Genomic DNA, 13,504 nt, shown 5'->3' with positions numbered 1-13,504 from the left:
TAGGCGGTTGACGTGTACTATTGATTTTAGTTTTTCATTTTTCGGCGTTTTGAATCTCGTAAGTGAGATCTGAGTAATTCTTGGTAATTTTGAATGGTCCATTCCACCTGTTGATGAATTTTCCGGCAGTTGGTGGGGCTTTTAGTAACACAAAGTCACCAATGTTGTATTTAATTGCTTTTGTTCCTTCGTCGTAATATCTTTTTTGTCTTGTCTGCGCCCGAAATAGGTGTTCCTTCGCTAGTTGCTGAGCATTCTTCCATTGATGTGAGTACATTACACTGGTGTCTTCGTATGTATCCTATCGTCTGTCTATTTTGATGTCGTTTGGGATCACGGGGTGTCTTCCAAAGAATAGGAAGAATGGGGTTTGTTGTAGTGTTTGCTTTTTTTGGGATTGCTTTGCTGTGTTGTAAGCAAATGTGACGAACGGGAGATATTTGTCCCAATTTCCAGGTTCACTTCCCACGTAGCAAGCTAACATGTCACACAGGGTTCTGTTAAATCGTTCTACTAATCCGTCCGTTTGGGGGTGGTATGCTGTTGTTCTTATTTGTTTGATCTTGAACATTTTGCAAATTTCTTGCATTAAGTACGACTGGAAGTTAGTTCCTTGATCTGTTAGGACTACTTCGGGGGATCCATATTTTGTGTAAAAATATCATAAACCAAGATTGTAGCAATTGTTTGGGCAGTCTGATCTTTCATTGGCACTGAAAAAACGAAACGACTGGCGTAATCTGATAGGACTAAAATGTACTTATGTCCCTTTTCGCTTATTGGAACTGGACCCACAATATCCATCGCAAGTCTTTCCCACACCCTTTCAGCTGGGGGCATAGGTTGCAATGGTACTTTACTTCCTCCCATAGCCTTGCGTTTTGCGCATTTTAAGCAATTTTTAATGTATTCGGTTACGTTTTGTCGCATGTGTGTAATGAAGTATTGCTCTCGTAGTCTGGCTATTGTTTTTTCTATTCCTAAATGTCCTGCTAACATGTGGTCATGATTTGCTTGTAAGATCCTTCCGACTGACTCCCTTGGGACTACTAACTTTCCTTGCCTATCTGTTAATAAACCTTTCTCGTTGATTATAAAGTTGCTTCTAGATCTGTTACTTTTCTGATCTTCTTGTATCTTTATCATTAGTTTTTGGCAATATTTATCTGCTTGCTGCCCTTCTAGCCATTTGTCTTCTCGCCAAGACCTTTTACTGTCACTTTCAATTTCTCTTTCAAAACCTTTGTTTTCCGTTTTATGATTTTCCATTTCGAAACTTTCGCTTTCTGTCTGACTACTTTCGCTTTCTCTCTCCAGTTTCCTTAAACTTTCCATTTGTAGTTTGATTTTTAATCTTTCCATTTCTTTTCGATCTCTTTCATGCTCTTTTATGACAATTTCTTTTTCCTTTGCCCTTGTTTCTACTCTTGCTAGTGGCACTATAGGAATACGGCTTAGGGTGCCAGCATTTTGGTGCGATTTCCCAGGCCGGTATCCAATGACGATGTCGAATTCTGGTAGTTTGAGTGCCCATCTAGCTAATCTTCCTGCGGGTTCTGTCTTGCTCATTTACCATTCTAAAGGTCTATGGTTGGTAAATACGGTAAATCTACGTCCGTATAGATATGTCCTAAATACGTCAATTGCGTGGGTGATTGCGTAAGCCTCTTTCTCTGTGGTTGACCACTTGGCCTCGCGATCGTTCAGATGTTTAGAGCTATACGCGATGACGACTTCCGCGCCGTCTGATTCACGGGGTTCCTGTACGTCGGACTCTGCTGAATCTGCTGATTGAGGTAGAGTCTGCATCTGAGCCAAGACTGCTCCTATTCCATATCCTGAAGCATCTGTGTAGATGATAAATTTGCGCGTGAAATCTGGATACCCAAGGATAGGTCTAGTTATGAGACAGTTTTTGATGCAGTCAAAAGCGTCCTTTTGTTCCTCTCCCCATTTCCACTCGGCTGATTTTCTCGTTAGCGCTGTCAATGGGTGGGCTTTATTAGCAAAAGCCCGGATGAATTTTCTATAATAGCTAGCCAGACCTAAAAATGAGCTCAATTCCTTCACGTTTTTGGGAGCGGGGTATTCGATGATTGCTTCTAATTTTTTCGTACTCGGTGTTATTCCTTTTTTCGAAACAATGTATCCTAAATAATCTAATTCTTCCTTGAAAAATTCGCATTTCTTCCGTTTGAATTTTAGTCCTGCGTCTTTAAGAAGCTTAAACACCGTTTCTAGATGTGTCACATGTTCAGTAATATTATTACTGAACACTATGATGTCATCCAGATAAACCAATGCGAACCTGAACAATACTGATTTCAAGATGTTATTCATCGCACGTTGAAAAGTGCTTGGCGCATTTGTTAATCCAAATGGCATTCTATTAAATTCGTATTGTCCAAGTTCATAGATGAAAGCGGTTTTGTGTTTGTCGCTTTCCTCTATCTCGATCTGCCAGTAGCCGCTCAGTAAGTCCAATGTTGAGAAGTAAACCGATCCACTCAATGCTTCAATGGTGTCATCAGTTCTTGGTAATGGATCTTTGTCTTTTACGGTTATTTTGTTTAGTGCCCTATAATCAATACACATACGCATTTCTCCATCTTTTTTGGGTACCATTACAATGGCTGCTGCAAATGGGCTGTGACTTTCTCTAATAATTTTGTTACTCAACATTACTTCGATTTTTGTCTTTACAATACGTTTTAATGCTTCTGCAGTTCTGCGCAGTCGTTGAGTAATTGGGGCGTTATATCCTATGTTAATGAAATGTTTTACATCGGTTGCTAAACCCAAATCTGATTCTTTTTCTGCAAATAGAGCTTCGTGTTTTTTCAATAAAATTTCTATTTTAATGCGAATCTCTTCAGAGATGTTGGTTGTTTCGCCTTCGCGGCTTTGTTTAATTCGTTTGGATTTCATGTTATTGTCTGATTGGGAAAAAGATTCTAAGCTGCGATAATCTGCTTCAGTAAGGTCATTGTTATCGGCTTTTTCTGGTGATTGGTTGGGGAAGAGTGGAATGTGAATGCCTACTTTGCCAAACGTTAAGCTATATATTGGGTGTATATTTGTTCCAAAGTTGTGTTCCACCCCAAAATGGTCGTAATTTATCTGTCTGTTTCTAGTATTAATTTTTACATTGTTGCTTGATAAGAAGTCTAAACCCAGGATACAGGTTTCACTTAAGTTTTCCATGATAAAGAAATGATGATTAATAACGTAATTGTCGTTAATGACAATTGAAAATTCAAATTTTCCCATTGATTTTAGTATTTCTCCTGAAACCGTTCTGAATATTGGCGAGGGGGTGTTTTTAATTTCTTTAAGTTCTTCCCTCTTTTTTAGGTTAAAAAATATGCTGTCTGAAATTAAACTGGCTGCGGCTCCTGTATCTACTAAAGCGTTAATTTCTTTTCCAAAAATTCTAACGGGTATACGTATTAGTTTGGGTATCGCTAATTCTAAATTATCTGTTGGGGAATTATTTGGTAAGGATATCGTGTTTACTGCATTGGACGGCGGTTCGGATTGTTGATACGTGCCATATCTGTCCAACATTCTCGTGCAATGTGTCCTCTTTTATTGCACTTGTAACAGATAATAACCTTATTCCCAAAGGTGTCGGGGTGTTTGGTTGGTTTTGTCGTTGCTGTGGGTATTGTTGAGGATAACCCGGGTTTTGATGATACACTTGTTGATTGTTGTGTGGTTGAAACTTTGGTTGATTGTAATGTATCTGTCCGTTGCTGTTTGGGGGTCTCTTCGTTTGTTGATAGGAAGGGTAATTGGATTACCTATACCCTGGAGAGGTACCTTTTCTTCGTGGTGAAGTATAGTTGTTGCGATATGGGCTGCTCTCTCTGCTACGATTGAAGTTTCGGTCACTACTGGGACCTCTGCTATTCGGTCTCTCGTTGAATCGAACTCGTGGATTTTGTGATCTGGAGTATCGATCACTCGATCGTGGGGATCTTGGTTCGTATCGATCTGCTGCTGTTATGGTTATATCGGTATCCTGTGACAATTCACGACTCTTATTAGTATTTTCCAGTTCCCTAATTTTTTGTTTGAAGCATTTAATTTCTGTCTTTTGTTGTGAAAGTTCGTTGTCTTGTTGTTTCTCGTGATGCGTTATCCCTGCGATTACCGCGTTTATTTCTTTGTCTTCTGCAGTCTCCTTGCTATATAGGATGCCTTCGGATATGATTACTTGTTTACATAGCTGGTCAAAATCTTCAGGGTCTTCGTTTCGAGTTCAGCTCGGAATTTTGGTAGTATGCCTTGCATCAAAATTTTGATTTTGGTATGATCTCTCATCCTCTTGACTGTGTTGATGAGTCGACCTTCGACGATGGTTTGGTTTCGGTCTGATTTTTCTTCCTTGCCTTCAATGGACTCGTAGAGACTGTTGATTCTTGAGATAAACGCTTTGCATTTTTCTTCGGGTTTTTGTTTTAGTGTGGATAACGTTTTTCTTTGTGCTGCTAAGTCGTATGCATCCTGGAATCTTGCAATGAGGGCGGTTTTCCACTCATCATAACTTAACTCATCACCTTGCTCCTCTACGTAGTTTCCATGCCATTCTAGGGCATCACTTTTTAATCTGTCGGAGAAGAATCTTATTTTTTGGTTGTCGTCCCAGTCGTTGTTGCGTGCTACATGTTCTGCGTCCTTTAGCCATTCTGTTATTAATTTATCAGTACTTTTCCCTTTGAAAATTGGAATTGACTTTTTGTCTTCTCTCGAAAATAATTCTCCTAATGCTTTCACAATCGGTTGGGTTGTGGATGTATCGATGCTATCGCTATCCGTTGTGTCGCGGTCAATTATCGAAGTTTCTTTGTGTGAAAGTCCCATTTTGACTTTTTCTTTGAGAGTCTGATACTTTTGTTTTAGTTGAAGGAGGTTATCGTTTTGGGTCTCGATTTGGTTTTTTAGGTCGTCGTTAAGTTGTTGTAACTTTTCGACTTGTTCTGATTCTAGCTCGAAGTGAAGGGATTTGTCTCCTTCTGTTATTGAGGTTAGGTCGTTTATCTCACTCACTAGTTTCGTTATTTCTCTTGGTTCGTTGGAGGCGTCTAAGTCTTCGGTTTCAGCGAATGTTACCTGTTGCTTTCTATATTCTTTTATTCTATTCTCCAGATACCAAATTTTTTCTTCTCGGTTTCCTGCCTGTATGTTGTTCTTTTGTAATTCCGTTTCGAGATTTTTATTCTTTACAGTACTATCTATCAGACTTCTTCGTAAACCTGCTTTTTCTGCTAAGGTTTTTTCAAGGATCTCTTTTGTTTCTTTTGTTTCTGTCTGGAGTTGTTTGGTTGCTTCTAAAGCTGCTTTTATCCGTTGTTCGGTGTCTTGTAACCTCGTAACCAGTTGTTTTCTTTCACCTTCAAGTTTGCTAATTATTTCTTGCCCTTCTCTTTCAACAGCTATATTGTTTTCGTCCTTTTTTCGTAAAAGGTTTTGCAATTGGTTCTCTGTTGCTGTGGCAGTTTCAAGGCTGGTTTCTAATTCGCTGATTCGATTGGCAGACTTTTCAAGGGCGTTTTTGAGTGCTTCGTTACTTTCTTGGAGTTGCTCAAGGGAACTACTTAGGGTGTATTTGGAACTTTTTGCCTTTTTCTTGTTGCTATCTAGCTGTTTTCGTATGCTTTGTAACTCGTAGTTTAAGTCAGATGAATATTTCTTCTCAGCTATCTGCGCAAGTATTATTTCTTTTGGAGGACTCTGATTGTACCGAATAGGAATTCTTTTTCTTTACTATGACCAATGCTAATCTGTTGCAATATACTGTCAAGGTTTTCAGTGTTGCCACCGAGGGATTCTACGTGATTTTTAAATGTCTTTGTGGTGTTTGTAATAGTTTCTGCTGTTATACCACTTGGTGCTTGCAACGTTTGTTCTAACAATGAGTATGAATATAATTGCAATGCGTTGTGTGTCTCTTTGCTAACTTCTTGTTTCTTAGATTCTATTTGTTATACATGTGCTTTTGTCGTAATGGTCTGATAGGTTTTGTTTTGTTCTGACTCTTGTTCAAATTCTAAGTCCACAAGAGTTTTCCAGTGGTCCAAAAAATTTTCTCGGAGACGGTTGGGATTTGGGCTGGTTGTGTCTGATTTAGGGAGTACGGGGTACAAAGGTGGGGATAATTCGTCGACAACGTTTGGGTACAAAGTATTTTCTTTACGAGTAGTCTCTGGTACGATATGATCAAACGGCATTCGCTTACCTTTTGATGGTGTTCCTTGGTCTGGTAGAGCTGTTGGAGACTCGTCGGGGAAATGTAGAGCACAATCACTGAAATAAGTTACGGGTAAGAAACTTTGTACTGGACAACAAGTGTTAGTCTCGTTGGGACCTCCAATTGTAAAGTTCCCAAATCCCGTATATTTGCAGTGAGTTGCTGAAACAACTTCAAATTACAAGCTACAAAATATGCAGTATTTATACTACTACAGAACACAAATGTTGAAGGTAAGGTGGGAGGAGATACGTTCACTTTCACTTGTGAAACGCTTGAGGGATGTAAGAGGTGTGGCTCCTTTTGGTTAGCCTTTGGGCTTGTTACAAGGGTATGAAGGGTTGGCACCCGAGCGGATAGCCGTGGTTTTGTTTTGCTTATAGGCTTTGAAAAACCGGGTAATAAAAAAGATCGATATAAGGTTGAAGTAAAACAATGAGCGTACAACTTATCATTTCGATTAAAGTCCTTCCAGTAGGCGGGTCGAGTTACGCCGAGCATTGTTTCAGGCCATTACAGTATGCCGGCGCTTCTCTCATACAGCAATGGCAAGGAGCTGATCGTACTTCGTGGTCCGCACTTTTAAATGGTACCTGTACGAAACGGTCCGCATTTTACCGCGAAGTCCGCGAAAAATCTCGGAAACACTTTGGGGCAGTCCGCAGATAAAAGTCCGCAGTCGGGATCCGCACTTCACTCTGGCCCACATAGGAATATTTTTTCACCAGAATTTCTAAGGTTTCCGTAGAGATGAAGAGGAAATTGATAAAGCACACGAGAAATAGCATTTTTTATGAAAGTGTCGACACCCAACAGTTGGCCAAAGACGCTGAGGTAATGTCGTGGACTAAGCGTCGTTTTTTTTTTAAACACAGAATATGGGGACCAATAACGAATTTCTTTGGCCAGCCGAATCAGCGCTGGTATGGCGGACAAAAATGTGAAAACAATGTTTCGTTTATTCATACATAACCTTGTTAATCTCGTCTTCCTCTCTGGGTTTTCGACAGTCAATAGAAGGATGTCGATTTTTCCTATTTTTTACAATTTAGTCCGAGATGTAATAAAGTATATTAGGAAGAAGAGTATTTGCATTCCACTTTAAAGACAAGTAAGGCCCACCTTGACACCTCTGGTGAAGTTACGTCACTCCAGATTCCCCAATTGACCGGATTTATTCTGGTCTAAGTACACTAAAATTCGACTCTACGTAAATCGGGGAGTTTTTTCGTCGATATCGGAAGTTTTTATTTTCTTCATTGCAAAGATTTCGTAGTTCGGGTTTTGTTTGTTTGTTATGTTGTTTAAGGAGCCTCCGGCGCAGGGATGCCATGGTTGATACGGGTCTTCCGTTAAAGACCATAAAAAGGCATCGGCATAATAAAGGTCCAAGTTGTTGGAAGATGTTTATGGCAGGAATTTCTCTATTCTCTTTTTTTTAATGGACGTTTTTGGAGCCCGTTCTACAGCAACTCAAGAATGGTGTCTCGTGTGGCGTAGTTGACGCTGAAGTCGTAGCTCGGGTTGTCCTCCGTTGTAGATCGTAGCAGACCGCTTCTACTATTTACGCACACTGATTACACTGCTTTCTGCCCCGTATAGCCTGCTTCTACCCGATTTCGACCCAGAAATTTTATTATTAACCATTTTTTCCGCATGAAAATTGTATTATCCCTTAGGGAAATAAGATATGATGAAAACAGAGAATACGATTATAAAACAATAGTAAAAGACATGTTTGTATACAGCCGTGAGTGAAACACTTTTACGGTTACGTTTTCTATCTTTCTTTTAACGTGCCTTCTCTTCTACTGTATCGACATGATAAAAAGGAATAAGAGAGGTAAATAAAGTTTTGAGAAACTGAACTATGTTCATGAAAATTCTACTTGCATATCAGATCCCTATTACTTAACCATTTTAACTTTTTTTTCAAAACAAAGTTATAAAATATATTGCCGTTTAAGAATGTGATAGCCCAAATTGTCGGCGTCGTTGCCCGAAGTTACGGCGTCAATGTAATTTAAGTCATTTCCTCTTTTCCTCCTTTCACCAGAACTGTCATGGAAAATACACGAAAAATGAAAAACGAGAGGGATGAATAAGGGGGCCAACAACCAAGAACGTATAAAATTAAGTTGAGGAGATATTAATAATATATTCCTTTCCATTTATTAGTTCCACTTGCAAAAGTATGCCTGATTTGGTAACAGGAACAACGTTTCTATAAAAAATAGATCATTCATGGATTTCCTAATCCTCGTATTCTTCAATTAGGATGTCCGTATCTATCTCTGAGTTATCTGTGGCATTCTCGGTCACGGGAAATTTTTGAGCTTCCAATTCCATTAGTTTGGGCGCGTGGGTTGTGGTTTGAATGGTTCGCAACTTGGGATCTTCTAATTTATAGCCGTAATCCAGTTCCAGTACCTGATTCAATGCTTTACATAAATACATACAAGTGAGCGAACATAATCGTTACGAGCGTTACAAGGCACATTAAATTCTACAAACCAGAAGTAGTTTTCAATCTATCGCGAATCAGACGCATAAATGGCCACGTCTCGGAAAAAAAAGAAGGTCCACATTGTTTGCCATTAATTTCTTGCATCTGTGAACGCAAATCTTGCTGCTTCAGGGTAATTGCGAAATGGTCTGGCTTTCTCAAGGGGCGCCACGTACTTCCTTAAATTACGAAATTGCATACTTGGTGAACTGTAGGCTACAGATTCATCTGCCCTTGGTTACCATTGACGCTGGTATTGCTAAACATGAGGCCTCGTATAGCAGTTAAAAGCGAATATTCCTCGTAAATTTCTTTGTACGTTATCTGGTTGCTAAGTGAGTCAATAGAGCTAAGATACCCTATTGCCTTTGATACATCTTCAATTTTGTTAAAATACACCGGATAATTGTGGTGCAAATACAATAGAACCTTATGCGATGTGTCACCAATATTTCTAGTTAATTCATTAACATTTTCTTTCAGTGGCATTCTAAACTCGTCCAACAGATGTGGTGGTAAACCAGGTGAGTTACATTGAGCTTCATTCAATCCTAACATAAAATTAGAACGAAAATAACACTAAATAAATTTCTTAGAATAACAATCAAAATAAAATAAAATACTCTTTGAATGCAGAATTTTCCCTATGGCATGCATGAAATCCATTGATCCATCTCTTACATAGGCCGTTTCTAAAGCATTCCTCTCGTGCTTTGATGACAGTTTCCTCTTCTTCGGGTAGACATATTGCTTTTCATTATTATTGCTTCCTACATCAAGAAATACAAAAACATAAGTTCTAAGCTATTGAACTTGAAACATATTTACTCATGTTCATCCAGTTCATCGTATTTAGTGCACTGCGCAGATCACCATTGCAGGAACCAGCTATAGCTTGAATCACTTCAATTGGGGTAGCTTTCTGGGAGTTAACAGCAATTTTTTGAAGAGCTTTTAGCACAAAAGTATTTGCAAGTCCACTAAAACTAGGTCAAATGAAAAATAAATGGACAGTGTGTAAATAATGCAATATTGAAGAATCTCAAGATGAAAAATACTTAATCGTAGAGATGTTGAGTCTTTCTTGCAGGTCATGTGGGAATAGTTTAAGCTGCATACTGCTGAAAGCTTTATTATTGGTCAAGATGAACACAGCTGGTATTTTCCCTCTGGAACCAAACTTTCTGTGTACATCAAACATAATTACTGTAGAAAACATACTGTAGTGGAGCACAGCAAAAATCTGAAATGCCTATGTACAAGAGGATGTTGTGCCATCTTTCCAGGTTTTGGAAAATCATCGGAGGGTAATCTTGTACAAGAAGAATTTTTCTCAATGAAGGTTTTGGATGAAGTGATAGTTCTCTATCTTTCATCTTGAGAGTACAGAAACGGCTGGTTCTTTCCAAGAATTCTTCAAGATGGTTATAGAAGTTACTGTCTGTTTGGTTACTCTCTGTACGGTGGGCTGGGCTGTCTGCATAAAAAGTATCCTTAGCATCTTTTTCTTTGACATACAGTAGCAGTTTATATTGACCGATATCCCATTCTGTTGCATTGTAATGTCTGATTGGTTCTTCCCAAGTAAGGATGTCTATGTGCAATTCTTTACAAATAGTACTTAGTGTTTGATATTTTCCACATCCAGGAGGACCAGTAAGGAGGAGAAACTGTGCCTGAAAAAAAAAAAAAAAAATAGTAATAATAACATAGAGTAAAGTAGAGTAAAGTAGAGTAAAGTAGAGTAAAGTAGAGTAAAGTAGAGTAAAGTAGAGTAAAGGAGAGTAAAGGAGAGTAAAGGAGAGTAAAGGAGAGTAAAGGAGAGTAAAGGAGAGTAAAGGAGAGTAAAGGAGAGTAAAGGAGAGTAAAGGAGAGTAAAGGAGAGTAAAGGAGAGTAAAGGAGAGTAAAGGAGAGTAAAGGAGAGTAAAGGAGAGTAAAGGAGAGTAAAGGAGAGTAAAGGAGAGTAAAGGAGAGTAAAGGAGTGTAAAGGAGTGTAAAGGAGTGTAAAGGAGTGTAAAGGAGTGTAAAGGAGTGTAAAGGAGTGTAAAGGAGTGTAAAGGAGTGTAAAGGAGTGTAAAGGAGTGTAAAGGAGTGTAAAGGAGTGTAAAGGAGTGTAAAGGAGTGTAAAGGAGTGTAAAGGAGTGTAAAGGAGTGTAAAGGAGTGTAAAGGAGTGTAAAGGAGAGTAAAGGAGAGTAAAGGAGAGTAAAGGAGAGTAAAGGAGAGTAAAGGAGAGTAAAGGAGAGTAAAGGAGAGTAAAGTAGAGTAAAGGAGAGTAAAGGAGAGTAAAGTAAAGTAAAGTAATGTAAAATAAAATGTAATGAAGTAAAACAACAAAGAGTAATATAACACAAGGTAAAATATATTAAAACAAAATAATAATAATAAACAACTTAGAAGAGACATCTCAGAAGTGCATACCTGATGATTGTTGGTGGAAAATGCTTGCTCTAACCAACACTTCACGTCTGCAATTTTCTTTTTTTGGACTACAAGTTCACTCGAGCTTGTCGGCGTACAAATGTTTTTCATATTTTTCGTGGATTCTTGTGGTCTTTTTTTTCTATTACAATCATGTTGCGCTGAATCATCATTTTGCACTTTTCTTACGGGACAAAAACTTCCTGTAGCAGCTGTTCCAAAATCGGGCTTCACCCAACCATTCTTAACAAAATTTACTGAGTATTACAAAAAAAAATTTACAATGTTTACCAATTTGTTTCTACCTGAGTCATGATTAGTATATTTACGTTCTTCCAATAATGTGAGATCATAGGTGGTTGAAGCCAACTTGGTCTCCGTCTCCTAGGCCAACCGTTTAACTCTTGCATTGAGCCAAACAGTTGGCTTAAGTCAATGGTTTTACGAAGTCCCTTCTAACCAAAGTGCTGTTTTTTCTTGCGCTAAATCGCTTACTAGGGCTAGGGCTCGGCCCCGCGACGATCGGGCACGATTTTGGCCGACCCGCGCGGTTTTTTTTTTAAAAGGACAAACCGGTGCGGTTCGGTTTGCCAGTTTTTCCAAACCGGTTGAACCGCGGTTTGACAGTTTGTACCCGTGGATTTCCAGTTTGCATAGGACAATATATCAATAACAGAGTTTGTCGCTAGATGGCGGAAAGATCGACCAATTTTCGACCGCGATGCCTACAAGTCTGATCGGACATTTGATTTATAACAAGTTGCTGACCGCCATTACGCTCACAACAATTAGTGATAATTACTTGATTTGGAATTTTAGCAAAATTTCAAAAAAAATTTTTTATGGCGGTTCAAACCGGTTTGGCCCAGTTGCAAACCGAAAACCAAACTGCAGTCAAAAATGGCCAAACCGAACCGACCAACATGGTCTCACTACATATGTACTAAGTAGTACATAGTTGCAGATGCATTTTTCTTATGGGGTAAATGATAAACGCGCAGGGCGTTAGTCAATTGTTTTTTTTTAATATTGTCTGCTTGGAGCTTTTCCACGCGGAAGTCGCGATAAAACGTGGTTTTCCATGCGGAATGTGGAAAAAGACACCTAAAATTGTAAATTAAATGAGAACCTATGAAATAAATTTATTTAAATTATCTTAGTTAATTTTTAATACAAGACGGAATGCTGAAATTTTCTAGACACAAAAAAAAATGTAAATATGTGCCTATAATAACAATTTTTTACACTTATTTACCCTTTTTAAAATTTGAACTTGACGCGGTAAAAAAATGGCCGCCATAATGGTTTATCAAAAACCACTTTTTCAAATGTAATTTTTGGGGTTAAATATAGCATCTTTTAAGATGCTATATTTAACCGTTTAGAAAAGTAAACGTTTAGAATAACTTGTTCCTCGAATCACAAGGAACAAAAATATTATAATGGTTTCCTGTTTTGACGAAAATTAAGCATCAAACAATCAATGCAAAGTTTCGTCTTTTTCACACACCCCCTCCCCTTTCTAAAATCATGAAATCCTTTAATAATTATTTATGAAGAAAATAAACAGTTAAAATTGACAAATTTTGCATCAATCGATAGCTCTTATCAAGAGCTATCTAATTCTATAAAACTTATGTTAAATTTTCAGAAAAGGAAAAAGTTTAAGTGCAACATCAATTTTTTTGTTTTTATCGGTTGCGTCCATTAGAACCTTAGATCGAAAAACAACAAAAACGCATTTTGCGTTTAAGATTTTTCGATTTGAAAATATTGATTACAATTACCTAAGAATGGATAGCCCTTACCAAGGGCTCTCGATTTATGTTATATTTGTATTATTTATATATTAAATCAGCGAATATCATAATTAATTTTGCTGACAAATAATTAAAAAATTGTTTCTCTTATATTCGTTTATTTCAATTACCATAACTATTGTACATATATCTAATAGTAATATATATATTGTAATTGTATGTATGTATAAATATATATATATAATTGTACGTATGTATAAATATATATATATAATTGTAATATACTGTATATATGTGTATTTATTATATTGTAGTATTATGAACATTATCATAATATTGTAAATATAAATTATATAAACCTAATTCATATTTTTCGCTTTGAAAAAAATTAAGACATGCGCTACACGCATTTTTGTTTAACTGGTTTAACTTTAACGGTTTAACCATTAAAGCAACCAAATCAAAGCCCTAGGGGTGACAACACACTTTTCCCATAAAGAAAACTGCAGGCGCGATTATGTACTAAGTAGTACATATTGCCTCGCGACAAGCCTGGAACCGCCGG

At 37.8% G+C, this 13,504-nt stretch overlaps 1 protein-coding gene across 4 annotated transcripts; it reads right to left on the bottom strand.

Annotated features, from left to right (window-relative positions):
- Nucleotides 1-8,402: 8,402 nt before the first annotated feature.
- LOC130688097 (cell cycle checkpoint protein RAD17-like) lies at nt 8,403-11,593 on the bottom strand. 4 transcript variants are annotated; one of them, XM_059496699.1, is made up of 11 exons: nt 11,485-11,593; nt 11,180-11,422; nt 10,297-10,435; nt 10,020-10,236; nt 9,818-9,943; nt 9,588-9,745; nt 9,383-9,529; nt 9,079-9,310; nt 9,002-9,018; nt 8,768-8,938; nt 8,403-8,694 (listed from the first exon to the last, which is right to left on the bottom strand). In XM_059496699.1, the coding sequence occupies exons 1-11, from the start codon at nt 11,587-11,589 to the stop codon at nt 8,507-8,509; spliced, it is 1,743 nt and encodes a 580-aa protein (XP_059352682.1). In that variant the 5' UTR covers nt 11,590-11,593; the 3' UTR covers nt 8,403-8,506. The 4 variants fall into 4 exon arrangements, with proteins under 4 accessions (XP_059352682.1, XP_057367072.1, XP_059352681.1 ...); XM_057511089.2 differs by having other exon boundaries at nt 9,002-9,310; XM_059496698.1 differs by having other exon boundaries at nt 9,002-9,310; nt 10,020-10,435.
- Between the last annotated feature and the right edge of the window lie 1,911 nt (nt 11,594-13,504).

The sequence above is a fragment of the Daphnia carinata genome, chromosome 8 (assembly GCF_022539665.2).
Source record: "Daphnia carinata strain CSIRO-1 chromosome 8, CSIRO_AGI_Dcar_HiC_V3, whole genome shotgun sequence".
NCBI lineage: Eukaryota > Metazoa > Arthropoda > Branchiopoda > Diplostraca > Daphniidae > Daphnia > Daphnia carinata.
Note: the sequence above shows the minus strand (reverse complement) of the source record. Positions and strands in the feature narration are given on the sequence as shown.